Genomic DNA, 22738 nt, shown 5'->3' with positions numbered 1-22738 from the left:
GGAGTCAGCTGGCTGTTGTCAATCAGATGGTGTTTGGTGACTTTTTTACTTCAACTGAAAACTACAGGCAGAGCAGCAGATATTTACAATTACTGAAAGACTACTTTGCAAAACAAAGAAAAAATGCCTGTTGAAAAGCTTGTGTCTGTGACAACTGCTGTGGCAGGTTGTTACTCAGGAGTTTAGTTTCTAAACTGTCATTGCATCACTTACCAACAGGCTATACCCATATGGAAAAGATATATATAAATCTTATAAAGTTTGTATCTGTCTTGGGTGAAACTTGTATGAAAAGCATATAAGTATGAAAACAGATATAAAATCCCTTGAAAAATTATATAATGAAACTTGTATGTTTTGGATACTTACTAAAACAATATATGAAAGTAAAGTACTTTCATGAGTGATTTACTCATGAAAGTACTTTACTTTCATGAGTAAATCATGTAAGCCTTATATGATTTACTCATGAAAGTGGCCACTTTAATGAGTAATCACATATAAGTTTTTACTATTTCTTTTCCATATGGGTATGCCCAAAAGTTATGGAATTTGACCATGTCGTGCTGCCTGTTGTTAATAATGTTAATGTCATCAGCTCCATTTGGGCAAAGGCAAAGCAACACCGAAGCTTCAGGTTGTTACTGGAGGAACGCTCTGCCGAGTATGGGGATGTCCTCCTCTATACTGAAGTCAGATGGTTAAGTCGAGGTAAGATACCAAAGTGCTTTCTTTCATTCATCTGGAAAATGAGGGAGGAGGATACCACACTATAATCTGATGAAGGGTTGCTTCTTGATCTTGCTTCCCTGACAGTTGTAACCTACAGTTACAAGGCAGAGATTTAAAAAAAAAACTCTTGAGAAGTGAAACAGGGATATGAATGAATAAGTAATATCTTTGTATCTGCACTGTTTTAATTTAGTGTGAGATACATGTCTTTGCAGTGTATACAGACATACAACATGCACTTGGTGCAGTGTCCCTGTGTCTACCCAGCTGACTCAGTGAGGCTACATGTTTTTTTGTTTTGATTTTGTTCCTGCTCTCACTCTTCCTCCCTATTCCTCTGTCTCCTGACTGCCTGGGCAGAGCTCATCTCAGGCTCCCGCCATTGGCCTACGCACCTGGCTGTAATCACACACCTGAGGCTCATTACCTGGCAGTCTACGGTCTCATCACTGGACCGTTACTGACTCTCATTAGCAACAGGGCTACTAGCACTAGGTTAAAAGTAGTCAAAAAAGGCCAATTATATTTTGGACCTCAGAGGGGTAACCCAACAAATCATGAAAAACTAGGTTTAACCTTTTGTTCACGACAGTGTAAATTTAAGCATGTAACAATTAGATTTTTTTCTAACAAAAAACAGTTCAACTTAAATTAGACTTGTGTTTGTAAATGAACCACCCCGTGGTTTGTAGCTTTCTGGATTTTATAGTTACTGGGCTACATATTTATTTATTATACAGGCTATACAGTAGATTAAATCAGCATTCAAATGTGTTATTTAACTAAAGTGTTTAATTATGTGGGCTACAGAAATAATTAAGTTATAGACTATATTTATATGAAACGTGTATATTTACTGGATTTTAGTCATTTTAACCATATGTAACACCTGCATATGTGTTTTTAAAAAGGCTTTGATTTTGCCACCCCATTTGATTTCCATGCCATTCTCATGCCACCCTAAGAAAATTTCTTTAGATTCGCCCCTGGTTAGTGAAACCCAGCTTAGTGAGTTCCCTGGTGTTCTTAGCAGTAATTCTCTCATTTCCCTGGACCTGCTCCTGTGTTTCCTGAATGACTGCGCTTGTGTCTTTGGAGTGAAGCCAGTTTGCGTGAGGAGATTCGGAGTGCGGAAATGGAGCGACTGAGCGAGGAAGTGGAGCGTGTGGAGTGAATGGAGTGAGGATCAAAGAGCAAATGTGGAGAGTGTGTTTCTTCCCTCCATCTGCTGGGGATCCCTGGAGCCCTGTCTGTCCCCTCACGTTGTATATAGTTCACATGGTGCTTTGTGTAGATAAAGACTGTTTTCTGCTTTGATTCCAAGTCTTCGTAGGAGTCCATTCAGTCAGCCCTGACACTTGCAAGTGAACTAAATATTTTTTTGATGTGTTAATGCAAAATGTAAGTTGTGGACAACATCATTTTGTAAATATTCAGGACAAACAAGCTTTTTGGGTTGTTTGAGTTGAAATTAGGTATGAAATATTAGAAAGCATGAGTAGCTCTCGGGGGGGTTGGGGATCCCTGCCTTAGAGTATCTGTTGGTAAAGCTAAAAGCTAACCATTAAAACCAGCACACATGTTAACCCTTAATAAGATTTAAAAGAAACTTATCCAGCTGTTTCAAGGTGTTTAATATGAGGAGTGAATCAGATGCACACTTAATGTAACGGCTGCTGTTATTGTGTATATATATATTTATATTCCTTCATACATTCTTATATATTTCTATACTGTGTATTGTGTATTTTGTTGTACAGTTATTTTATTGTCAACTTTAATTTATATTTTTTATCTTATTCTTTCCCAGTTAAATTTACCCTTCATTCTAATTTGTGTTGTACAGTTATTTCATTTTTAACTTTTATTTTCATATTTTACTTTATTCCTTCCTAGTTAAATTTACCCTTTTTAATTTTCATATTTATTTCCTATCTTATTCATAGCCTTTTCTTTTTTTCTTTAGGTCACGAGCAGTTGTCTAAGCATTTCACTGCATATCGTACTGTGTATGACTGTGTATGTGACAAATCAAATTTGAATTTGAATTTGAATGCAAGCCATTTATTGTGGACTGAAAGCAGGTTGTACAAAACTTAAAACAAGTACAAAATAATAAAAATGGACAATGAACCAAAAACTAGAAAACATACTAAGGCTAACAATAGTAGGATAGAACAGACACTGACAAAGGACAAGGAGAGAGAGCAACTTTATGTGCAAAGAAGGGCAATTAGGGGAAGTGGACAGATGGGGGGAGATGGGGAGGATGAGACAGTTGAACAAAGTCAAAAGCAAAACTGAACACAACACATGCAAGACTAGCAAAATAAAACAGGAAGTAGGTAATTAAAGGAACATCTAACAATATGATGGAGAATAAACAAGATATGGACAAACATGGGGACGAAAAAAACTAAAATAAGGAACAGAAGACAGAAACTTCAAGAAAAAAAGCCTTAGGCTATATAACAAAATCAACAAGAAATAACTAATAGAGATTAAAAAAAAAATTGTTTAATTATATGACTAGAAGTCAGACAGAAAAAATAAAAATGACAGAAATTGAAAGTAGAAAAACTGAAAAGGCTGGATCGAAAACTCCAGGATTCTGACAAGCTAATGAAATAAACTGGGAAATTAGCCACAGAGACCAAAACCATTTTCTTGTACCATCCTGTAACCATGTTTATTTCTGCTGTAAACTTTGAGACCGCCTCAAGTGGACATTTAAAGAATTGCAGGCTTTGGCACTTGGACATCATTTTTCAGCCCTGGAGATGACTGCTTATGGTTTACAGGTTGTATTTTACACTTCAAGTAAATCTTTGCATCACCTGCTAATTGTACAGCTTGTGGTTGGGAGCAGCAAACACAACATAGCTGCTCTCCTCCTCGAGCAGGCATATTGCCCTCCTTGGTCAATATGCCTGTTCACCATATCTTGATAATGTCAGCTCATTGAGTTACGATGATGGTGTCCTTGTTACATCTCCGAGATCGCAGAGCAGAGGGTCTTCCTCTTTCCTCTTTCCAAGTGCTTGAAGATGACTTTTGAAAAGAATTGATCCACCATGGGGATCTCCATCTGCTTTAAACATTCAAAAATGTTTGTGGGTTAACATTATTGATGGAAAAATGTGATAAGCTTGAAATATTTTATATCTTACCTGATTTTCAACTTGACTGTCTTTCTTTGGCTTCCCTGCAGGATGGACAGTTTACATGTTCAGTACGTCTGGTGATGTTTTATTTTGAAGAGGAGAGAGAACAGCTCACCTTTACAGCCTCGCATTGATATGACAGATATGATTATGACTATGATGACGAATGTGGTGATCCCAGCAGCAGAGTACACGTACAGCAACAAGATTTCTGTATTGTCAGGAACAGAAGTCGTGCTGACTGAAAGAAAAACAGTTTTCAGTCAGTTTGGATTTAATAAAGCTACAACAACACACATTATATAAAACCTTTCTTACCTGTGAGATTATTCTGTGTAATAGTGGTAATTTCAGCATGATCTGTAAAAAAAAAAAACAACAGAGAAGCTGTCTGAGGTCTGAACAACACAAAAATATCATGAGATTCAGAAAAAGTCCACTGTTCAGTGTGAGTGAAGGTTTCTTAGAGAATTATAATTGGTGAAAAATCCACACTCACCATAGACATTGACAGTGATGGGATGACCCATACTCCCTCCACCTTGACACTGATACTGACCAGAGTCATGTCTGAGAATGTTCTGGAACATCAAATAGAAGATCCCTGCTGACTTGTTTAAAGGTTTCCACTCTGTTTTAATGTGACTGTCTCCGCTGACATTGACGGGGACAATAGCTTCCTCAACTTTATACCAGGTGACTGTTGTTGGTGAATCATTGCAAAAAAATACTTGGCAATTAATCCAAAGTTGTTGTCCAGCTGATGCATTATAAACTGTGTTGCGACGTACTCTCATTTCTGTAGAACAGTCAGAGTCACCTGCAGAAGAGAAATTATACCAAACACATGAAGAAGAACAATTAGAAATTAAGAAACGTTTGATGTTAATTTTAATTTAATTAAGAACATAAAACAATATATTACACAAGAGACTGATCAAAGGTGTTTAGACAATACATTTATATAAAGACTGTTTAATTGGACAAAACAAATAAATATATAAACAGAAATAAAAATTGTGCACATTCCTATAACCTTTCTAGAAAGATATTAAAAGTATAATGAATACTCACTGTACAAAAGAAAGAAAAAGTATAATTTGCAACAATAAGATCAAAAGAGAAGTAAACATGAGGTATGACAGACATCAAAAATGGAAAAAAAAAAATCTAGAATAAAAAGTGTCACTGGGTGACATTTATTTGATGATGTCATGACAGGCTGTGTGGCTGGCAGGCAGGCAGCAGGAGTGGTGGACCGAAAATGCAGGACTCTTGGAGACGGGACTTAAATTCAAAACCCAGCTTTTTTGCTGGAAAAAACTCTCAATCAATTAAACTCACCAAAACAAAAACAAAATCCAAAACTCTACAGACTGAATTGGAACAGAGAACCTAAACAGGAGCCAATCACACAGCAGCTAGAGGGTAGCAACATTGATGACATGACAAAGACTAAAGGAAAACACAGGGCTTATATACCCAGGGGAGTAATCAGGGAATGGGAAACAGGAGGGAGACACAGCTGGGAGGAATTAGGGCAAACGAGACAAAGAGACGTAAAAGTGAATTCACTGACATAAGTCATGGACTTTCAATGTAAAACAAGAAACAAGTAACAATGATGCAGACTGAACTAAATCTAGAATAATGATAGTGAACACAGCACAACTAAAGAATCAGAACATAAATCCTAGTACAGAAAAAAACACCAAAATATAAGAAAAAGAAAATGTTGGGTCAAAATGACCCAGAACTGTGACAGGAAAAGTAATTTGCATGAACTCCAGCAGTTCAGCAAACTGTGAGTGAACCCATCCTAACACAAAGGGAAACCTAAAGCCATGTGTATTAATTTAATGTCACTGCTCTTAAAAACTGAGCTCACACTCTCACTACAAGATCCACCAGCAGGTGTCACGGAGCCGTTTATCATATGACAGAAAAACTGGAAGTTTAAACTTCTGTGACAGCACGTATCATTACTGTCCTCTAGAAAACCTTTAAGAAACCATTTGCTTTTCATTTTGTACCAAATAATTTTATGTTGAGAAGAATAAGATAAACCCTGAGGATTCACAGTAGTTTAAAAAAGAGCTGTGAGATTTTTCCTGTGAGAATATCAGTATAGGCAGGTCCACCACTGATGTCCTGTGTTTTTCACAGATGGTTTGGTGGAGGGTCAGTGGTGGAAGGAACGATGACTAAATCTGGGAGTTAAATTCTTGCACCCACTATCAGATTCTACACTGGTGCAGTGGGTCCTGGGTTCCTCCTAGTCAACAACAGTACCCGGCCTTATGTGGCGAGAGTTTGCACATGAGAGGATGAAAGAATTTGCACCACTGACTGGCCTCCACACCAACCTGACATAAATCCAACAGAACACCTGTGTAACATTATGTTTCAGTCCATCTTACACCACCAGGTTGCACCTAAGACTGTCCAGGGACTCAGTGATGGCCTGGTCCAGATCTGGGTGCAGATCCCCAGGACACCATTCCTTCCTCAGGAGCATGCCCCGATGGTGTCTGGCATACATTCAAACATGTGGGGGGTGGGGGTCACACAAACCGCTAAGCACTATTTTGAGTTGCTACAGTAACAGTTTGCCAAAATGGACTAGCCTGAAGTCATAATTTTTGTCTGACTTTGAATTCAGCCTTTGTAGGTCGATAATTTTCATCTCCAGTACAAAATGTGGCATCCTTGTTATTCCTAACACACTACCCAGTCCATAGTTTTCCCCATTGAGATTTGTTGCATTTTCAAAGTTTTCCTTTAATTTGTTTTTAGCTGTATAGTTTAGAAATGACTATGCACTCCAATCTTAACTAGTGCACAGAAAATGTTTCACAGGTTTGTGTCCACCACACAGTAAATTCAGGGAAGCAAGTCATCTGTGGCGCATCTGTGGTTTGACACTTTGCTGCTCTGGGGTCTGAGTTGGAACCAATTCTTTCTTTTAAAACAAGTTTCATGTTCAAATTTCTGAACGTTAAAGGCTGGGTATTTTTATGATTCGCTCAAAATGTACAAAAAGAGACTAAATATGAGGTGAAACAGCTGCATTGTGACGTTTAATGAGTTTCTGTTATGTCAGAAAAGTTGAGGAAAAAATATTCAGATTTTATATTGATTCAAGATTGGTACAGTAAGTGGATGGTATTGTTTTAGTAATTAAAAATGTATTTTATTAAAAGCGGGTGTGAATGTGAATGCAAATTGTTGCCTGTGTCTGTGTTAGCCCTGCGGCAGTCTGGCAACCTGTCCAGGGTGCACCCTGCCTCTCGCCCCAGGTCGGCAGGGTTCCAGCCCCCGCAACCCTGAAAAGGGATAAGCAGAAGCGAATAGATGGATGGATGAATATTAAAACATCCAGAAAACCTCTAAAGATCGTCCACATGTGTGAACTCAACTAAAATCTCCAGCATAGCATCAAAGACCATTTTACAGTGTCTTGTTTTGTCCTTCATGTTGAGGCTTTCTTTGAAGGCGGAAGGTTTGAAGGCTGCGCGGTCAAGCCTTTCAACGTGTCCTTTTCAATTACTATAAAAACTACTAGATGCCTGCTTTGGGTTTTTGTGTATAGCAAAAGATAAAGGATATTTTAAACCTTTTACAGCTGATTTCCACAATTTTCGATCTGTAACAGTAAAATTTTTAAACTCAGCCGTGAACAGAGAAGCAGACGTGTTCAGACTGAAATGGAGCTATTTAAAATGAATAAGAATCACTTACTCTGAGCATCCGGAGTGAGGATGAGGACTGTGAAGATCAGCAAATAAAGGATGGTCCTGCACAAGTAATGTTTCATGGCAGACATTTAAGTAACCAGCTGTCTACGTGGTTAAAACCTGTTTGTGCTCTGTATGTGACAGTACATTGTATGTGGTTGACTTCACTTCCTGCTTCTGATTACAGGGGTCTTTAGATGCATACTGGTGTTAAAGTTTGTGCTTTTGAGGCTGGTGCACCCAGTATATACCTAACACTGGCAACATTGGAGCAGCACACAGGAAAAACACACTGAGATAAAACCTTTAGTAAGAAAGTCCATTTGCAAGAGAAAAACACAAATCAAGAGACTGTCTTTTTCTGTCAGAGTGTTATTATTTTTGCTAATTTCTGGCTAACTCTATACTTATGCATTTTAAAAGTCCTTCATGCAGGTGGTGCATCTATATAAATACTTCTTTCACGTCTCAGTCTTTTGCATTTGTTGGCAACAATCACCTTACATCTTCATCTCTAGCTACACTGGCCATTGTGATCTCACCCACAGGTTTGAGGTCTGTTGTTTTGAATTCTTGACTTTTTGAAAGGTGCCGTTTTGTTGTTTGTTTGTTTGTTTATTTATGTATTTTTAACAGAGTGTGACCATATTCAGTTCACAGGATTAGGCAGACTAGCTCATTTAGTTAGGCTAGCTTGATTAGTAAAATGCTTATCCCTGTGACACTAGATAGCATGGTACCTTTAGCTAACTTAAAAAAACATTCTTAAAATAAAAGGAACTTTCTGGAAAATCTGGACAGCATACTTCTTAGAGCAGGAGCCTCCAACATGTTGTTCCTTTTCAAATACATTTCAAAACTTGTGTAGTCAAATTTGATTGGTCAATCATCAAACCAACTTATATGTACGAGGAATCAAATTCATAGTTTTTCTATCAAATGATTATTTGACAATTAGGTGTCAAACAGTTGCAATGCTGTCAAACTTGATGAGTCAGTTTTGATGGGCAGTACGAAGAAGGTCAATGCCGCGACAGAGGCCTTGTTGAAAGTGGCAAATCACTCAATGAAGCACTAAAAGCCCTTCACTGATGGCAGGATTGTAAAGGAAACTATGACTGCATGGCTGAAACGTTATTAGGTGACTGGCAAGGAGTATGTCTGCACTGTCTGCAGATGCATTAAAACTGCCGGAATTGGACGTGCAGAGGCGCAAATCATTTTAAATTCAGTGTGCTGAGTCTGTCGACTCCAGTGATACAGCCCAGCTGGCTGTTTTCATTCAGATGATGTTTGGTGACTTTTTTACTTCCACTGAAAACTACAAGTAGAGGAGCAGATATTTACAACCACTGAAGGACTACTTTGTAGGAAAAAAAAGATCCCTGTTGAAAACCTGGTGTCTGTGAAAACTGATGGAGCACCTGCTGTGACTCAGGATTTAATTGGACCCGGACTTTCTTAAGTTTCTAAACTATCATTGCATCACTTACCAACAGGCTCTATGCCTGATGGAATTTGACCATGTCATGCTGCCTGTTGTTAATAATGTTAATGTCATCAGCTCCATTCGAGCAAAGGCAAAGCAACACCAAAGCTTCAAGTTGTTCCTGGAGGAACGCTCTGCCAAGTATAGGGATCTCCTCCTCCACACAGAATTAGACGGTTAAGTCGGGTTAGATACTGAAATGCTTTCTTTCATTGATCGGTGAAACCGAGGCTTTTATGGAAGTGAGGAAGGAGGATACCACACTATTATCTGATATTACCTGAGTTGCTGCTTGATCTTGGTTTCCTGACAGATGTGACTGAGAGAGAAAATTAACCGCCTGAACCTACAGATACAAGGCAAAGATAAAAACATATTTAGTGTGAATGCTTTTGAGAAATGAAACAAGCACATGTAACGAAATCATAATTGAATAAATAATATCTGTGTATTTGTAATTGCATTGTTTTGTTTTGACAGCATTGTTTTAATTTAGTAGTGCGAGATACATTTATTTGTAGTGTATACAGACATAAAACATGCACTTGCAAGTGAACTAAATATTTTTGTGATGTTAATGCAACTTTTAAGTTGTGGATACCAACATTTTTGTAAATGTTCAGGAAAAACAAGCTTATTCGGTTGGTTTGTGTTGAAATGAAACATTTGAAAGGATGAGTAGCTCTCAGAGGGGAAAAAGGTTGGAGACCCCTACCTTAGAGTGTCTGCTGCTGAAGCTGAAAGCTAAACATTAAAAAACAGCACACACGTTAACCCTTAATAAGATTTAAAAGAAACTTATCCAAAAGCTGTTTCAAGGAGTTTAATGTTAGGAGTGAAGAGGCAGACTGAATGGAACTGAAAGCAAGTCATTTATTGTTAGCTGTACAAAACTTAAAACAAGTACAAAATAATAAAAATGAAAACAATAAACTTAATGAAACCAGAACCTAGAAAACATACTAAGGCTAGCAATACCAGGATAGAACAGACACTGACAAAGGACAAGAGAAGACAGCAGCTTTATATACAAAGAAGGGCAATTAGGGGAAGTGGAGACAGTTGAACAGAGTCAAAAGCAAAACTGAACACAACACATGCAAGACCAGCAAATTAAAGGAACATCTAACACTGTAAAGGAGAATAAACAAGATACGGGCAAACATGGGGACGAACAAAACCTGAAATATGCAAGAGAATACAAACAAGCTAAAACCATGGACAGAAGACAGAAACTACAAGTAAAAAGACCTGAGGCTACTGATTTAAAAAAAACTACAACAAAGAATAACTAATACATCTGCACAGCAGTGCTGATTTTCTAACACTGGAAAATAACTCAAAATGTTAGAAATATTCCAGTGTTAGAAAATCAGCACTGATCAGTGTTAGCCATTGTTAATCTTCAAAACTGACTAGGTTACTTTTAAACATATAACACTGTCAAAAGTGTTAATTTAACACTCAACAGTGTTTAACACTCAGAGGTGTGGGCCCATATAGACACTCTCCAGTGTTAATTTAACACTGGAGATTTTGCTGTGTGTGAACGTTCTCAGTCATCCAGGTCATCGTAGTCAAAGGAGCTTGCAAAGAAAAGCGTCTGGACTTCTTTAAGTTACTTGAAGACGTTTCACCTCTCATCCGAGAAGCTTCTTCAGAACTAACCCTAACCCTAACCCTTCTTCAGAACTGAAGAAGCTTCTCGGATGAGAGGTGAAACGTCTTCAAGTAACTTAAAGAAGTCCAGACGCTTTTCTTTGCAAGCTCCTTTGACAATAACTAATACAGATACAAAACCAAAATACGACTACAACAAGAGTCAGACAGAAAAATTAAAAATAACAGAAAATGAAAATAGAAAAACTGAAAAGGCTGGATCGAAAACTCCAGGATCATGACAAGCTAATGAAATAAACTGGGAAATTAGCCAAAAAAACAGAAGCATTCTCTTGTATCATCATTTTATCTATAAGGACTGGCTTTTGGACACAGCCTCAAGTAAACATTTAAGGATCTGCAGGCTTTGGCACTTGGACATCTTTTTTCAGCCCTGGAGATGACTGCTTATGGTTTACAGGTTGTATTTTGCACTTCAAGAGAATCTTTGCATCACCTGCTAATTGTACAGCTCGTGGTTGAGAGCAGCATACACAACAGATCTGTTCCTCTGTCTCTCTGCCCACGCGGATTGGTCAATATGCCTTCTCATTATCTCTTGATAATGTCATCTCAATGTGTTGCATTGATGGTGTTCTTCCCTTGTTACATCTCCGAGATTGCAGAGCAGAGGGGCCTCCTCTTTCCAAGTGCTCAAAGATGACTTTTGAAAAGAACTGATCCACCATGGGGATCTCCACCTGCTGTAAACATCCAAAAATGTTTGTGGGGAAAACTATTGATGAAAAAATGTGATAAGCTTGAAATATTTTATATCTTACCTGATTTTCAGCTTGACTGTCTTTCTTTGGCTTCCCTGCAGGATGGACAGTTTACATGTTTAGTATTCAGTATGTCTGGTGATGTTTTATTTTGAAGAGGCGAGAGAACAGCTCACCTTTACAGCCTCGCATTGATATGACAGATATGATTATGACTATGATGACGAATGTGGCGATCCCAGCAGCAGAGTACACGTACAGCAACAAGGTTTCTGTATTTTCAGGAGCAGAAGTTGTGCTGACTGCAAGAAAAACAGGTTTCAGTCAGTTTGGATTTAATAAAGCTACAAAAACACAAATTATATAAAATCTTTCTTACCTCTGACATTATTCTGTGTAATAGTGGTAATTTCAGCATGATCTGTAAAAAAAAACAAAACAGAGAAGCTGTCTGAGGTCTGAACAACACAAAAATATCATGAGATTCAGAAAAAGTCCACCGTTCAGTGTGAGTGAAGGTTTCTTAGAGAAGTATAATTAGTGAAAAATCCACACTCACCATAGACATTGACAGTGATGGGATGACCCATATTCCCTCCACTTTGACACTGATACTGACCAGAGTCATGTCTGAGAATGTTCTGGAAGATCAAATAGAAGATCCATACTGATTTGTTTAAAGGTTTCCACTCTGTTTTAATGTGACTGTCTCCGCTGACATTGACGGGGACAATAGCTTCCTCAACTTTATACCAGGTGACTGTTGTTGGTGAATCATTGCAAAAAAATACTGGGCAATTAATCCTAAGTTGATGTCCAGCTGATGCATTATAAACTGTGTTGTAGAACAGTCAGAGTCACCTGCAGAAGAGAAATTATACCAAACACATAAAGAAGAACAATTAGAAATTAAGAAATGTTTGATGTTAATTTTAATTTAATTAGAACATAAAGCAATATATTACACAAGAGACTGATCAAAGGTGTTTAGACAATACATGTATATAAAGACTGTTTAATTGAAGACTAATAAATATATAAACATATCCATCATATTGCAACAATAAGATCAAAATAGAAGTAAACATGAGGTATGACAAACAGTAAGAATGGGGGGAAAAAAGATTAAAAAGAAAAATCACTTTGTGACATTTATTTGATGTTCAGTGGAAAAGTAATTTGCATGAACTCCAGCAGTTCAGCAAACTGTGAGTGAACCCGTCCTAACACAAAGGGGAACCTAAAGCCATGTGTATTAAATTCATGTCTACCTTTTACTGTCAGATATTCCACTGCTCTTAAATACTGAGCTCACGGTCTCACTACAAGATCCACCAGCAGGTGTCCCGGAGCCGTTTATCATATGACAGAAAAACTGGAAGTTTAAACTTCTGTGTTTTCAGGACAGCACCTATCATAACTGTCCTGTAGAAAACCTTTAAGAGATGATTTTGCTTTTCACTTTGTTCCATTTGAGAGGCAGAACATAAAATCAGAAGCTTCAGAGGAGTTTAAAAAATAGCTGTGAGGTTTTTTTCTGTGATAATATGAGTATAAGCCGGTCCACCACTGGTGACCTGTGTTTTTGACAGATGAGAGCAGCTTCACCCTCAGCACTGTCCGGTATGCATACAAGCACGTGGGGGTCACACAAACTGCTGAGTACCATTTTGAGTTGCTGCAGTGACAGTTTGCTAAAATGGACTAGGTCTGAAGCAAATGGTTTTTTAATTGGATTTTCAATCTGTCTTTGAATTCGGCCTTTGTAGGTCGATAATCGTCATCTTCATTACACAATGTGGCATCCTTTCATTCCTAACACGTTACCCAGTCCACATATTTCCCATTGAGATCTGATGAATTTTCAGTTTTCCTTTAATGTTGTTAGCTACAGATTAGAAATGACTGTGCACCCCATTTACCAAAATTACTAAAGTAATCTTAACTAGTGTTCAAATTTTTAAATATTAGAGGCTGGGTGTCTTTATGATTGGATCACAATGTTCAAAAAAAGAAGCTAAATATGAGGTGAAACAGCTACACTGTGACATTTCGTGAGATTCTGTAATGACAGAAAAGTTATAGAAAAAAATTATATTGATTCAAGATTAGCATAGTAAGTGGATGGTATTGTTTTAGTAATACTAACATATCCAGAAAACCTCTAAAGATCGTCCACATGTATGAACTCAACGAAAATCTCCAGCATAGCATCAAAGACCATTTCACTGCGTCTTGTTTTGTCCTTCATGTTGAGGCTTTCTTTGAAGGCGGAAGGTTTGAAGGCTGCGCGGTCAAGCCTTTCAGCATAACCTGTAAATTACTATGAAAAAATATTAGTTGCCTGCTTTGGATTATTGTGTATAGCAAAAGGTAAAGGATATTTTAAACCTTTTACAGCTGATTTCCACAATGTTTGAACTGTAACAGCAAAAATATTTAAACTCAGCCGTGAACAGAGAAACAAAGACGTGTTCAGACTGAAATAGAGCATTTAAAATGAATAAGAATCACTTAATCTCAGCATCTGAAGTGAGGATGAGGACTGTGAAGATCAGCGAATAAAGGATGGTCCTGCACGAGTATGTTAGGAGGTGGTGGGTAGGTGTACTGTTGTTGTTTGGGTTTTGTTTTCCTTTTGGTTATAGGTAGGCGAGGCGGGGCTTGATGGCATTCCAACACACCTGCGACGCATCGGACGTCATCAGTGAGCGCTTTTAGGGAGCAGAGTCACGGACGTCTGGTGTCGGAGTATTATCGCTGTCACAAGTGGTAACGAGTTAGCACAGGCTGCATCTGTTGATTTTACGCTGTGGAGCTGTATGTTTTAAAGGATCCACGTTTCGCCTACTTTTCTTTGTCTTAGCCTGTTCCATCGCCTGCCCGCCTACCTAGGATTTTGTGTTGGCTATTCTGGATCCGCGACGGAGTGCTACGTACCATCAGGCGGCGATCACCGCAGCGGCTGTGGTTTGGGGTGGTCAAGTAAGCTCTCCAACTCTCTCCGTCCACTTGTGTTTAACGTTCGGCTATCAACGGTATGCCATAAACCCTGTTTTGTTCCCTGTTGTCAGGTAGCTCCGGTGCGTCTGCTACCTACCTGTATGCTTCGGCTCCATCTCATCGCCTCGGTGTTTTCCTGCTGGCACATTTTTATTTATCACTGTATATAGCCCTTTCCCTTGTAAATATTCCCCCTTACTCGTGTATATAAAAACTTGCATCACAAACTATTCTGCGTCCGTGTGTGTTTCTGCCACGTAATCCATCTGTGTAATCCAGCTAACCTAACAGAGTAATGTTTCATGGCAGACATTTAAGGAACCAGCTGTGAACTTGTGTAAAAACTGTATGTGCTCTGCATGTGACAGTGCATGATATGTGGTTGACTTTACTTCCTGCTTCTGATTAGGAGTGTCTTCGGATGCATACCAGAGTTACCAGAGTACCAGAGTTTATGGTTTGAAGGCAGAAACACTCAGTCTATATATACCACTTGAAACTTTGGGTATTAATCAGATTAAAACAAAAGCGTAGATTTTTTAAATTCATTTCTTTACAGGAAAAACAGGATGAGAATGAATCATTATAATCTTTTTTTTAAATCTAACAGATATGGAGAAAATATTATAGTTTTTACTTGCACAAAATGATTAATATTACATTTCTATTCCCAAAAGAATCACAATAAGTACAATAGCTCATTAGTCATTCATGTAGTCAGAAAGTCAGTGGATAGCTGATATGATACAGACAGATAACCATTACTGTTATCATAGGTAAGTTTCTCAAGAGTTAATTCAAGTCATGGATGTGCAACAGAAGAACATCACAGTGAGTGCATGACAAAAAACAAACAAACATTCAAATCAATACACACAATCATAAAAATCTCCAAAAATTTGTTTTGTACTACGACTTAACCTGACTACAGCTTCTGTGACACCTCTGTCTTAGAGGACAGTTTACTCATGTGTCATGCACACAAATACAGTGACAATAATCCTCAGAACAATGATCATCTCTCTCTCCCTGAGTTTGCTATACCTGTATATGGCTCTTAACCCACATCCCTGCAGAAGTTGTACATCTTTACAGATCTGGTCACAAATCTACATTTTTAGTATTTTAAAATGATGCATTAATATCCCAGCGCAGATATATTTTCAACAATTTTTACTGTAACACAAAAACAGTGGGAACCTAATTTTAGTAGCATGTTAATAAATATTTGGTAAACTAATGAGGAATAATGGCAGGATGATCGTGTATATAGAATTGAACTAAAATTCACTACAATGTGCACATTCCTGCTAATGAACTGACATGCTAACAGGAACAGTGCTGTTGTTTTACATCATTCTGACACAGCACTGGAGCTGCAGCACACAGGAGCAGTGTTGGTCAAGTTACTTGAAAAATGTAATCAGTAACTAATTACGGATTACTTCCCCAAAAAGTAATCCCATTACTTTACTGATTACTTATTTTCAAAAGTAATTAATTACTTAGTTACTTAGTTACTTTTAAAAAACACGATTTACAACCTGAATAGGTGATAAAGTATGGAAAGCAATAGATCTTTCAGTCCAATTCTACTTTTTCTGCATAATCCATCATACAAAATGTAATCAAATGGAAAAGTCTCTTTTTAAAAACTTGGTTTATTAGTTTTAACCTTTTAACTTTATGCATCAAGCAAAATTTTAATTATATGCAACATTCTCTGACTGGAAGAAATTTGTTTAACATTTAAACCTATTTTCTACACATTCCAGCACATAAAATAAAATATATTTTTGTTTACACTCACTCCTTCAAATAGATGCAAGTAAAACACGGCAGAAAATAAATAAAATCAAAGACTTGCGGTCCTGTTGCTATATTTTCACCTGTATAGCAGGAGTTTCTCTGTGAGTTTCCCATTATGTCGTAGCGCACTCGGTGCTTGCTTAGAAGTTTGGGGGGGGGGTGTTTCGCTGTAAAAAGAAGTTTTGTTCCCACACACAACGGACACTAATATTTTTGTCACTTTTTATGGAATCAAACTCAAAATAAGGTCAGTACTTCCACGCTTTAAACGCTGCACGCTCATACTCTCTCCTGCACTCAATATATTATCCATTGTTGATCTGCACACAGCTGTTTTCACGAATGTTGCACTCGCTTACGTCACTGTCATGAGACATTCTCGCAAAAAAATCACGGTTTTAGTAACGCAGTAACGCAGCGTTCCTACGGGAAAGTAACGGTGATCTAATTACCGTTTTTGCAATAGTAATCCCTTACGTAAAGTAAGGGATTACTATTGCCAAAAAGTACCTGAAAAAAGTAATCGATTACAGTAACGCGTTACAAGTAACAAGTAACGCGTTACTGCCCATCTCTGCACAGGAGTAACCTACAGAAATAAGTAATGCTGACTGATATTACCAGCTAGTTTGGTATTATTTTCAAGCCTTTACTTTTTGACATGCTGCTATGTTATTCCTGGTGTAAACTTGGATCATTTTAACTACAAGGATTGACTTTTGTAGTCAACCTCAAGTGGACATTTGAGGAACTGCAGTTTTTGGCACCTCTGTCATTTTTCAGCCCTGGAGATGACTGCTTATGATGCCACATGACACAAAATGCTTCTATTAAGCACCATTTGAGGCAACAGCTTTGGTGTTAGAATCCCTAACAGCTTTAAATCTAAACACAATGTGATGTGTGTGCTCAGACCATACTCTTTGCAGTTTGCTTGGCACAGGTTGTATTTTATGGTTGATTGACGTTGTAGGTGTAATTTGCTAGGTACACTGGGTGGTATTGTCTGTGCTGAGACATTGTGCCCATATATATCAAACATGCTCTAACACAGCTCTTGTTAGTGTACCCATTGTAAGTGACATGACATCTGGTGAAGAATCTCAGCATAACTCTGCTAAATCCCAAACTGAGCAGAGGCATAATCAGCGAGAGTAAAAACACTTATGAAAGCTTGTAGGCTTTTAAATATTGACCAAAATGTGAGGGTGCTGATTCTGCTATTTAAATTATTAACAAGTCTTCAGGATCTCAGGTAAACAAGGTGTGATGGTCTATGCGGTATAACTCAAAGATCAAAGAGCAGTTTTTACAGAAGTGATGAGTTGTGTTTTTGGTATCCACACTCTTTACTTCGAGTCTCTGCATTCCCTTCTAACTGTCCTTCAGGTCTCCTCTGGTGGAGTTACACCAGCTTCAGATATTCATCAGTTGTCCTCTAGTGTGATTTAGTCAAGCAGTTCTTAGTCTTTATGCCAAACGGATGGCTGCGTACTCTGAGGTCTCTTCCACCTCCATCCGTGGCCGATTAACCCGCTGAGGCAGCTCGTGGTTAAGAGCAGCATACACAACAGAGCCGCTCTCCTCCTCCACGGTGTTCCTCTGTCTCTCTCTGCCCACATGACTCGGCCCATAAGCCTGCTCATTATCTCTTGATAATCTAAACTCATTGGGCTGCCTTGGTGGAGTTTTCCTCTTGGTAGATCTCCGAGATGGTGCAGCATAGGGGCTTCCTCTCTGTGAGGGCTCCAAGCTGGGTTGAGGAAGAGGTCGCTCCACCATGGGGATCTGCATGTACTGGAAACATCCAAAAATGTTCGAGTTAAAATTATTGATGGAAAAAATGTGATAAGCTTGAAATATTTTATATCTTACCTGATTTTCAGCTTGACTGTCTTTCTTTGGCTTCCCTGCAGGATGGACAGTTTACATGTTTAGTATTCAGTACATCTGGTGATGTTTTATTTTGAAAAGGCGAGAGAACAGCTCACCTTTACAGCCTCGCATTGATATGACAGATATGATTATGACTATGATGACGAATGTGGCGATCCCAGCAGCAGAGTACACGTACGGCAACAAGGTTTCTGTATTGTCAGGAGCAGTCGTGCTGACTGCAAGAAAAACAGGTTTCAGTCAGTTTGGATTCAATAAAGCTACAACAACACACATTATATAAAACCTTTCTTACCTGTGAGATTATTCTGTGTAATAGTGGTAATTTCAGCATGATCTGTAAAAAAAAAAAAAACAACAGAGAAGCTGTCTGAGGTCTGAACAACACAAAAATATCATGAGATTCAGAAAAAGTCCACTGTTCAGTGTGAGTGAAGGTTTCTTAGAGAATTATAATTGGTGAAAAATCCACACTCACCATAGACATTGACAGTGATGGCATGACCCATACTCCCTCCACCTTGACACTGATACTGACCAGAGTCATGTCTGAGAATGTTCTGGAAGATCAAATAGAAGATCCATACTGATTTGTTTAAAGGTTTCAAATCTGTTTTAATGTGACTGTCACCGCTGACATTGACGGGGACAATAGCTTCCTCAACTTTATACCAGGTGACTGTTGTTGGTGAATCATTGCAAAAAAATACTGGGCAATTAATCCAAAGTTGTTGTCCAGCTGATGCATTATAAACTGTGTTGCGACGTACTCTAATTTCTGTAGAACAGTCAGAGTCACCTGCAGAAGAGAAATTATACCAAACACATAAAGAAGAACAATTAGAAATTAAGAAATGTTTGATGTTAATTTTAATTTAATTGAGAACATAAAGCAATATATTACACAAGAGACTGATCAAAGGTGTTTAGACAATACATTTATATAAAGACTGTTTAATTGAAGACTAATAAATATATAAACATATCCATCATATTGCAACAATAAGATCAAAGAAGTAAACATGAGGTATGACAAACAGTAAGAATGAAAAAAAAAAAGATTAAAAAGAAAAATCACTCAGTGACATTTATTTGATAATGAGTGGAAAAGTAATTTGCATGAACTCCAGCAGTTCAGCAAACTGTGAGTGAACCCGTCCTAACACAAAGGGAAACCTAAAGCCACGTGTATTAATTTAATGTATACCTTTTACTGTCAGATATTCCACTGCTCTTAAATACTGAGCTCACAGTCTCACTACAAGATCCACCAGCATGTGTCCCGGAGCTGTTTATCATATGACAGAAAAACTGGAAGTTTAAACTTCTGAGTTTTCAGGACAGCACCTATCATAACTGTCCTGTAGAAAACCTTTAAGAGATGATTTTGCTTTTCAAGTTTTACCAAAGAATATTATGTTAAGAGGGAGAATTTGAACCCAGAAGCTTCAGAGCAGTTTAAGAATGCCTGTGAATTTTTTTGAATTAATTATTAGACATTTTTACCGAGACAAGAATTTGATAATAATAGTTATGCTTTAAGTGAAGTCCATATAAACCTGTAATTGCAATTTATAAAAACATTACTTTTAGCTGCTGCTGTCCCACAGTGTTTCTGTCGTTTAACATTCACCATAAAAAAATCTTTTAGCAGGCGTGTGTTTAGGCAGAGTCCAGCATTATGGCAGACAAATATTTAGGTCCCACCTTCATGATTACTATTAATATTAGCACTGACAACTGTATCACCTTTAGACCACATTTAAAGACACCTTGTAGTAGACCAGAGTGACTATAGCAAGTAATCTGTAGAAAAAGGTGTTTTAATAAGCATTACTGTGAGGGGATATTTAGATTGTCAATTTTTTTAAATATGTGATTAAGACCATTGATACTTTTTAAACATTTTTTGAAACAGAAATTTTACAGGGATGTGAGGCTTCATTGGGCCCAGACGAGTATTGCATCATCGCAACAGGTGACCATGTCTGTGTTATCATTGTTTCTCCTCTTGTGTATTTACTACAGTATGTTTGTGATCATTGTCATGAGGGAAAATCCCTCTCTGAGCAATATTCTTGTGAACAGGAGTCTCTTAGTATTTTTATAAGAAATACTGCCACGTAAACAAATGTATTTAATTATCTACACCACACCCTTTATTCTTACGAAGCCTGATATCTGCCCATTCTGACGCCTCACACTGTGCGGTGTCTGTAGCGGGCCTGACCAGATCCACGTAAAACACAACAGATTTAATCTGAGCCACAGAAATATTTTGATTTCATTTAACTAAAGATTTTGAAGCCATTCATCAGCATTCTTTTTATCAGCGTTGGGCGAAGCTATTTTGTGTTTTATGAGCAGTTTATTTGTCACTTCATGTCTCGCCCACTCCAGTCTTTTTGTTGTGTGTCTTTCTGTTTGTCTAGCCTTTGGTTTTGGACAACATTGCTCTTCCTACTCCATTAAAACCACTGCTGTACATCTTGTGTCCTCTCTAGGAAGTTGCACAGTTTCATTTCTTACTTGTGTGGTCAATTCCTTTTGACACAGACCCACAAACACAGCCTCTCCCAGTCCACACAGTCTTTTTAACCTTATTCATAACTAAAAATTACAGCAGCTCTATTATGTCTGATTCACTGATGTTATACTTTTTGCTTCCTAATTTTCAACTGTGTTTCTTTTTAATGACGGCACACACAAGATTAAATACCTGACACTTCACTTTTAATATTTTAGTTATATTAAAGGAGTGCGCTCATTTGCGTATGTCACTATACTGGCTGTGAATAAAGTCACGTGCATCTTACGTTTCCCATGAGAAATTAAAAACAGGAAATTACACGGAGCTAGTATCTCCCCTGATCCAAACCATCACACACATAAAAAAGCACAAGGAACATAAAGTAGGCGATTAATTGAGCTCTGAGAATTTCTTTTTAATATATATGATCTTTTCCTCCTGTGCAAATTATTTCCATCAAGCTCCCACACGTAAGAAACCCTGCTGCTCTGGGAGAACAGAAGCAAAAGTTTTAGCATCTGAAACAGAAAGCTCTGCAGATGTTTAAAGGCAGGCTGTGCCATTTATGGCAGAATCTGCCTTCGATATCTGATACCACTGATAGTTTGAGTTTGAGATTTTGAGATCTAACTGAATTCTGCCTCTGATCTTTTTTTAAAGCTGCACGACTGGCAGCCACTTTTCACTCAAAAGTTACATCATATGTGGATGTGGCACTTTCCGGGTCACAACCTTTAAAAATATCAGGCCAACAGCTTTTATCAGATCATTTCCAGTACGATCGCAAACACTTTACTTCTCAGCCTGACTGCCTGAGAAGAGAAGAAAGCAAATATTCCACAAATACTGAGACGGCACAACACGATCTGTACAAAAACATCAACTTACTCTGAGCATTTAAGGTGAGGAGCAGCCCAACCAAGATGGACACATGGAGGATGGTCCAGCATCGATTAGCCCTCATGATGCTGAGAAAAGCTCCCGTCATTGTCCAGTAACAGCCAGCCCAAGGCAGTAATGTTCCTCCAAGCGCATTATTATGTGATAAACCCAAAAGAGAAACACTGATATGAAACTTGCTCCTTCCTCTTTCTGCTCACTCCTTTCCCCTTATCTCTGTCTCTCTCCCACCCTCTGTGTGATTGAAGCTGGGGTGTGTACACCAGTGGGTGGTCTTGCTTCTGCAAATCTTGCAAGTCAAATTCAGTGAAATATCTCAAAAACAGGGGGTTCCCACATGAGCCCTCTCTCGCGCACACTTTTCATTTCAGAGTCTTGTTTCGCTCTGTGAACCTGTGCACCTTCATCATCACTTCTGGGTAGAGTGTGTGGTTTACCTTCTTTAAGCTGACTTCCTTTCCCCTCTCCTTTCCTTTTAAGTTGCCGTCTGCCTCTCCTGCAAACTTGTGCGACCTTGTGCAGAGCACTGTGGTTTGAGCGGAGGGTGTACATTGCTCTGAAGAGGAGATGGGGACTTTGTGGCCTGTTAGGCTTTAATGCCCACTCTGTTGACATGTGTGTGTGGTTGCTGTTTTGGTAAGACCATCAACCCGTGGACCCCTTATCTGTCAGTCAATCACCTTCAGTTGGGTTTTAATGGAGTCCTCTGGGAGGTTTCTGAAGATATAAATCACCCCAAAGATGTCAGGGTTGCTTTTTTATCTTTTGAATAGAAATATACTGTGGTTGGGAGCTTCACCTATACTTAAAAGTACACTGAGCTTTTTTTCTTTTGCCCATATCTCTCAGCTTTGGCCACCAGCATGTGGAAAAGTAGCTATCCACTTAAAAAAAATAATCTGGCTGTTTTATAAGTAAAAGTATAATTCTAATAGCCTACTTTGTAATGCTGCGTCCCAACTGGAAATAAATTTGCTTAATTTTTTCCAATTCTATATCTGGAAACTAGTCCTCATTTTGGTGGGGAATAACGTAAAACTACTTAATCAAAGGGGAATTTTCATGCTATTCGAGAAAATTAAAAAAATGGCACAGCG

At 38.2% G+C, this 22738-nt stretch overlaps 2 protein-coding genes and 1 long non-coding RNA gene across 3 annotated transcripts; 1 reads left to right on the top strand and 2 right to left on the bottom strand.

Moving 5' to 3' along the window:
• Positions 1–2780: 2780 nt before the first annotated feature.
• Positions 2781–7701, bottom strand: LOC106675827 (B- and T-lymphocyte attenuator). The gene is made up of 6 exons (XM_076880225.1): positions 7638–7701; positions 4396–4716; positions 4215–4256; positions 4012–4137; positions 3903–3937; positions 2781–3823 (listed from the first exon to the last, which is right to left on the bottom strand). Exons 2-6 carry the CDS (start codon positions 4691–4693, stop codon positions 3719–3721), a joined length of 606 nt encoding a protein of 201 aa, XP_076736340.1. The 5' UTR covers positions 4694–4716; positions 7638–7701; the 3' UTR covers positions 2781–3718.
• Positions 7702–14102: 6401 nt separating this feature from the next.
• On the top strand, positions 14103–15051 carry LOC106675830 (uncharacterized). Its single transcript, XR_001342098.4, has 3 exons — positions 14103–14275; positions 14370–14488; positions 14578–15051. It is a non-coding gene; the product is annotated as an uncharacterized LOC106675830 (long non-coding RNA).
• A 37-nt stretch (positions 15052–15088) lies between these two features.
• Positions 15089–22041, bottom strand: LOC101488091 (B- and T-lymphocyte attenuator). Its single transcript, XM_004570166.3, has 6 exons — positions 21630–22041; positions 18690–19010; positions 18507–18548; positions 18307–18429; positions 18191–18225; positions 15089–18112 (listed from the first exon to the last, which is right to left on the bottom strand). Exons 1-6 carry the CDS (start codon positions 21727–21729, stop codon positions 17786–17788), a joined length of 948 nt encoding a protein of 315 aa, XP_004570223.3. The 5' UTR covers positions 21730–22041; the 3' UTR covers positions 15089–17785.
• Between the last annotated feature and the right edge of the window lie 697 nt (positions 22042–22738).

The sequence above is a fragment of the Maylandia zebra genome, linkage group LG23 (genome assembly GCF_041146795.1).
Source record: "Maylandia zebra isolate NMK-2024a linkage group LG23, Mzebra_GT3a, whole genome shotgun sequence".
NCBI classification, from domain to species: domain Eukaryota; kingdom Metazoa; phylum Chordata; class Actinopteri; order Cichliformes; family Cichlidae; genus Maylandia; species Maylandia zebra.
This window is presented reverse-complemented; position numbering and strand designations above follow the sequence as displayed.

Bases quoted from the DNA above. Each gene is read 5' to 3' on its own strand.
- LOC106675827 (XM_076880225.1), bottom strand. From the start codon at position 4,693: ATGAGAGTACGTCGCAACACAGTTTATAATGCATCAGCTGGACAACAA. The intron at 4,257-4,395 runs GTGAGTGTGGAT...TTTTTTTTACAG, and splicing joins CATCACTGTCAATGTCTATG to ATCATGCTGAAATTACCACT. The intron at 3,824-3,902 runs GTAAGATATAAA...GAATGTTTAAAG, and splicing joins ACAGTCAAGTTGAAAATCAG to CAGATGGAGATCCCCATGGT.
- LOC101488091 (XM_004570166.3), bottom strand. From the start codon at position 21,729: ATGACGGGAGCTTTTCTCAGCATCATGAGGGCTAATCGATGCTGGACC. The intron at 19,011-21,629 runs GTAAGTTGATGT...TCTCTTCTGCAG, and splicing joins CCTCACCTTAAATGCTCAGA to GTGACTCTGACTGTTCTACA. The intron at 18,430-18,506 runs GTAAGAAAGGTT...TTTTTCTTGCAG, and splicing joins TACACAGAATAATCTCACAG to TCAGCACGACTGCTCCTGAC.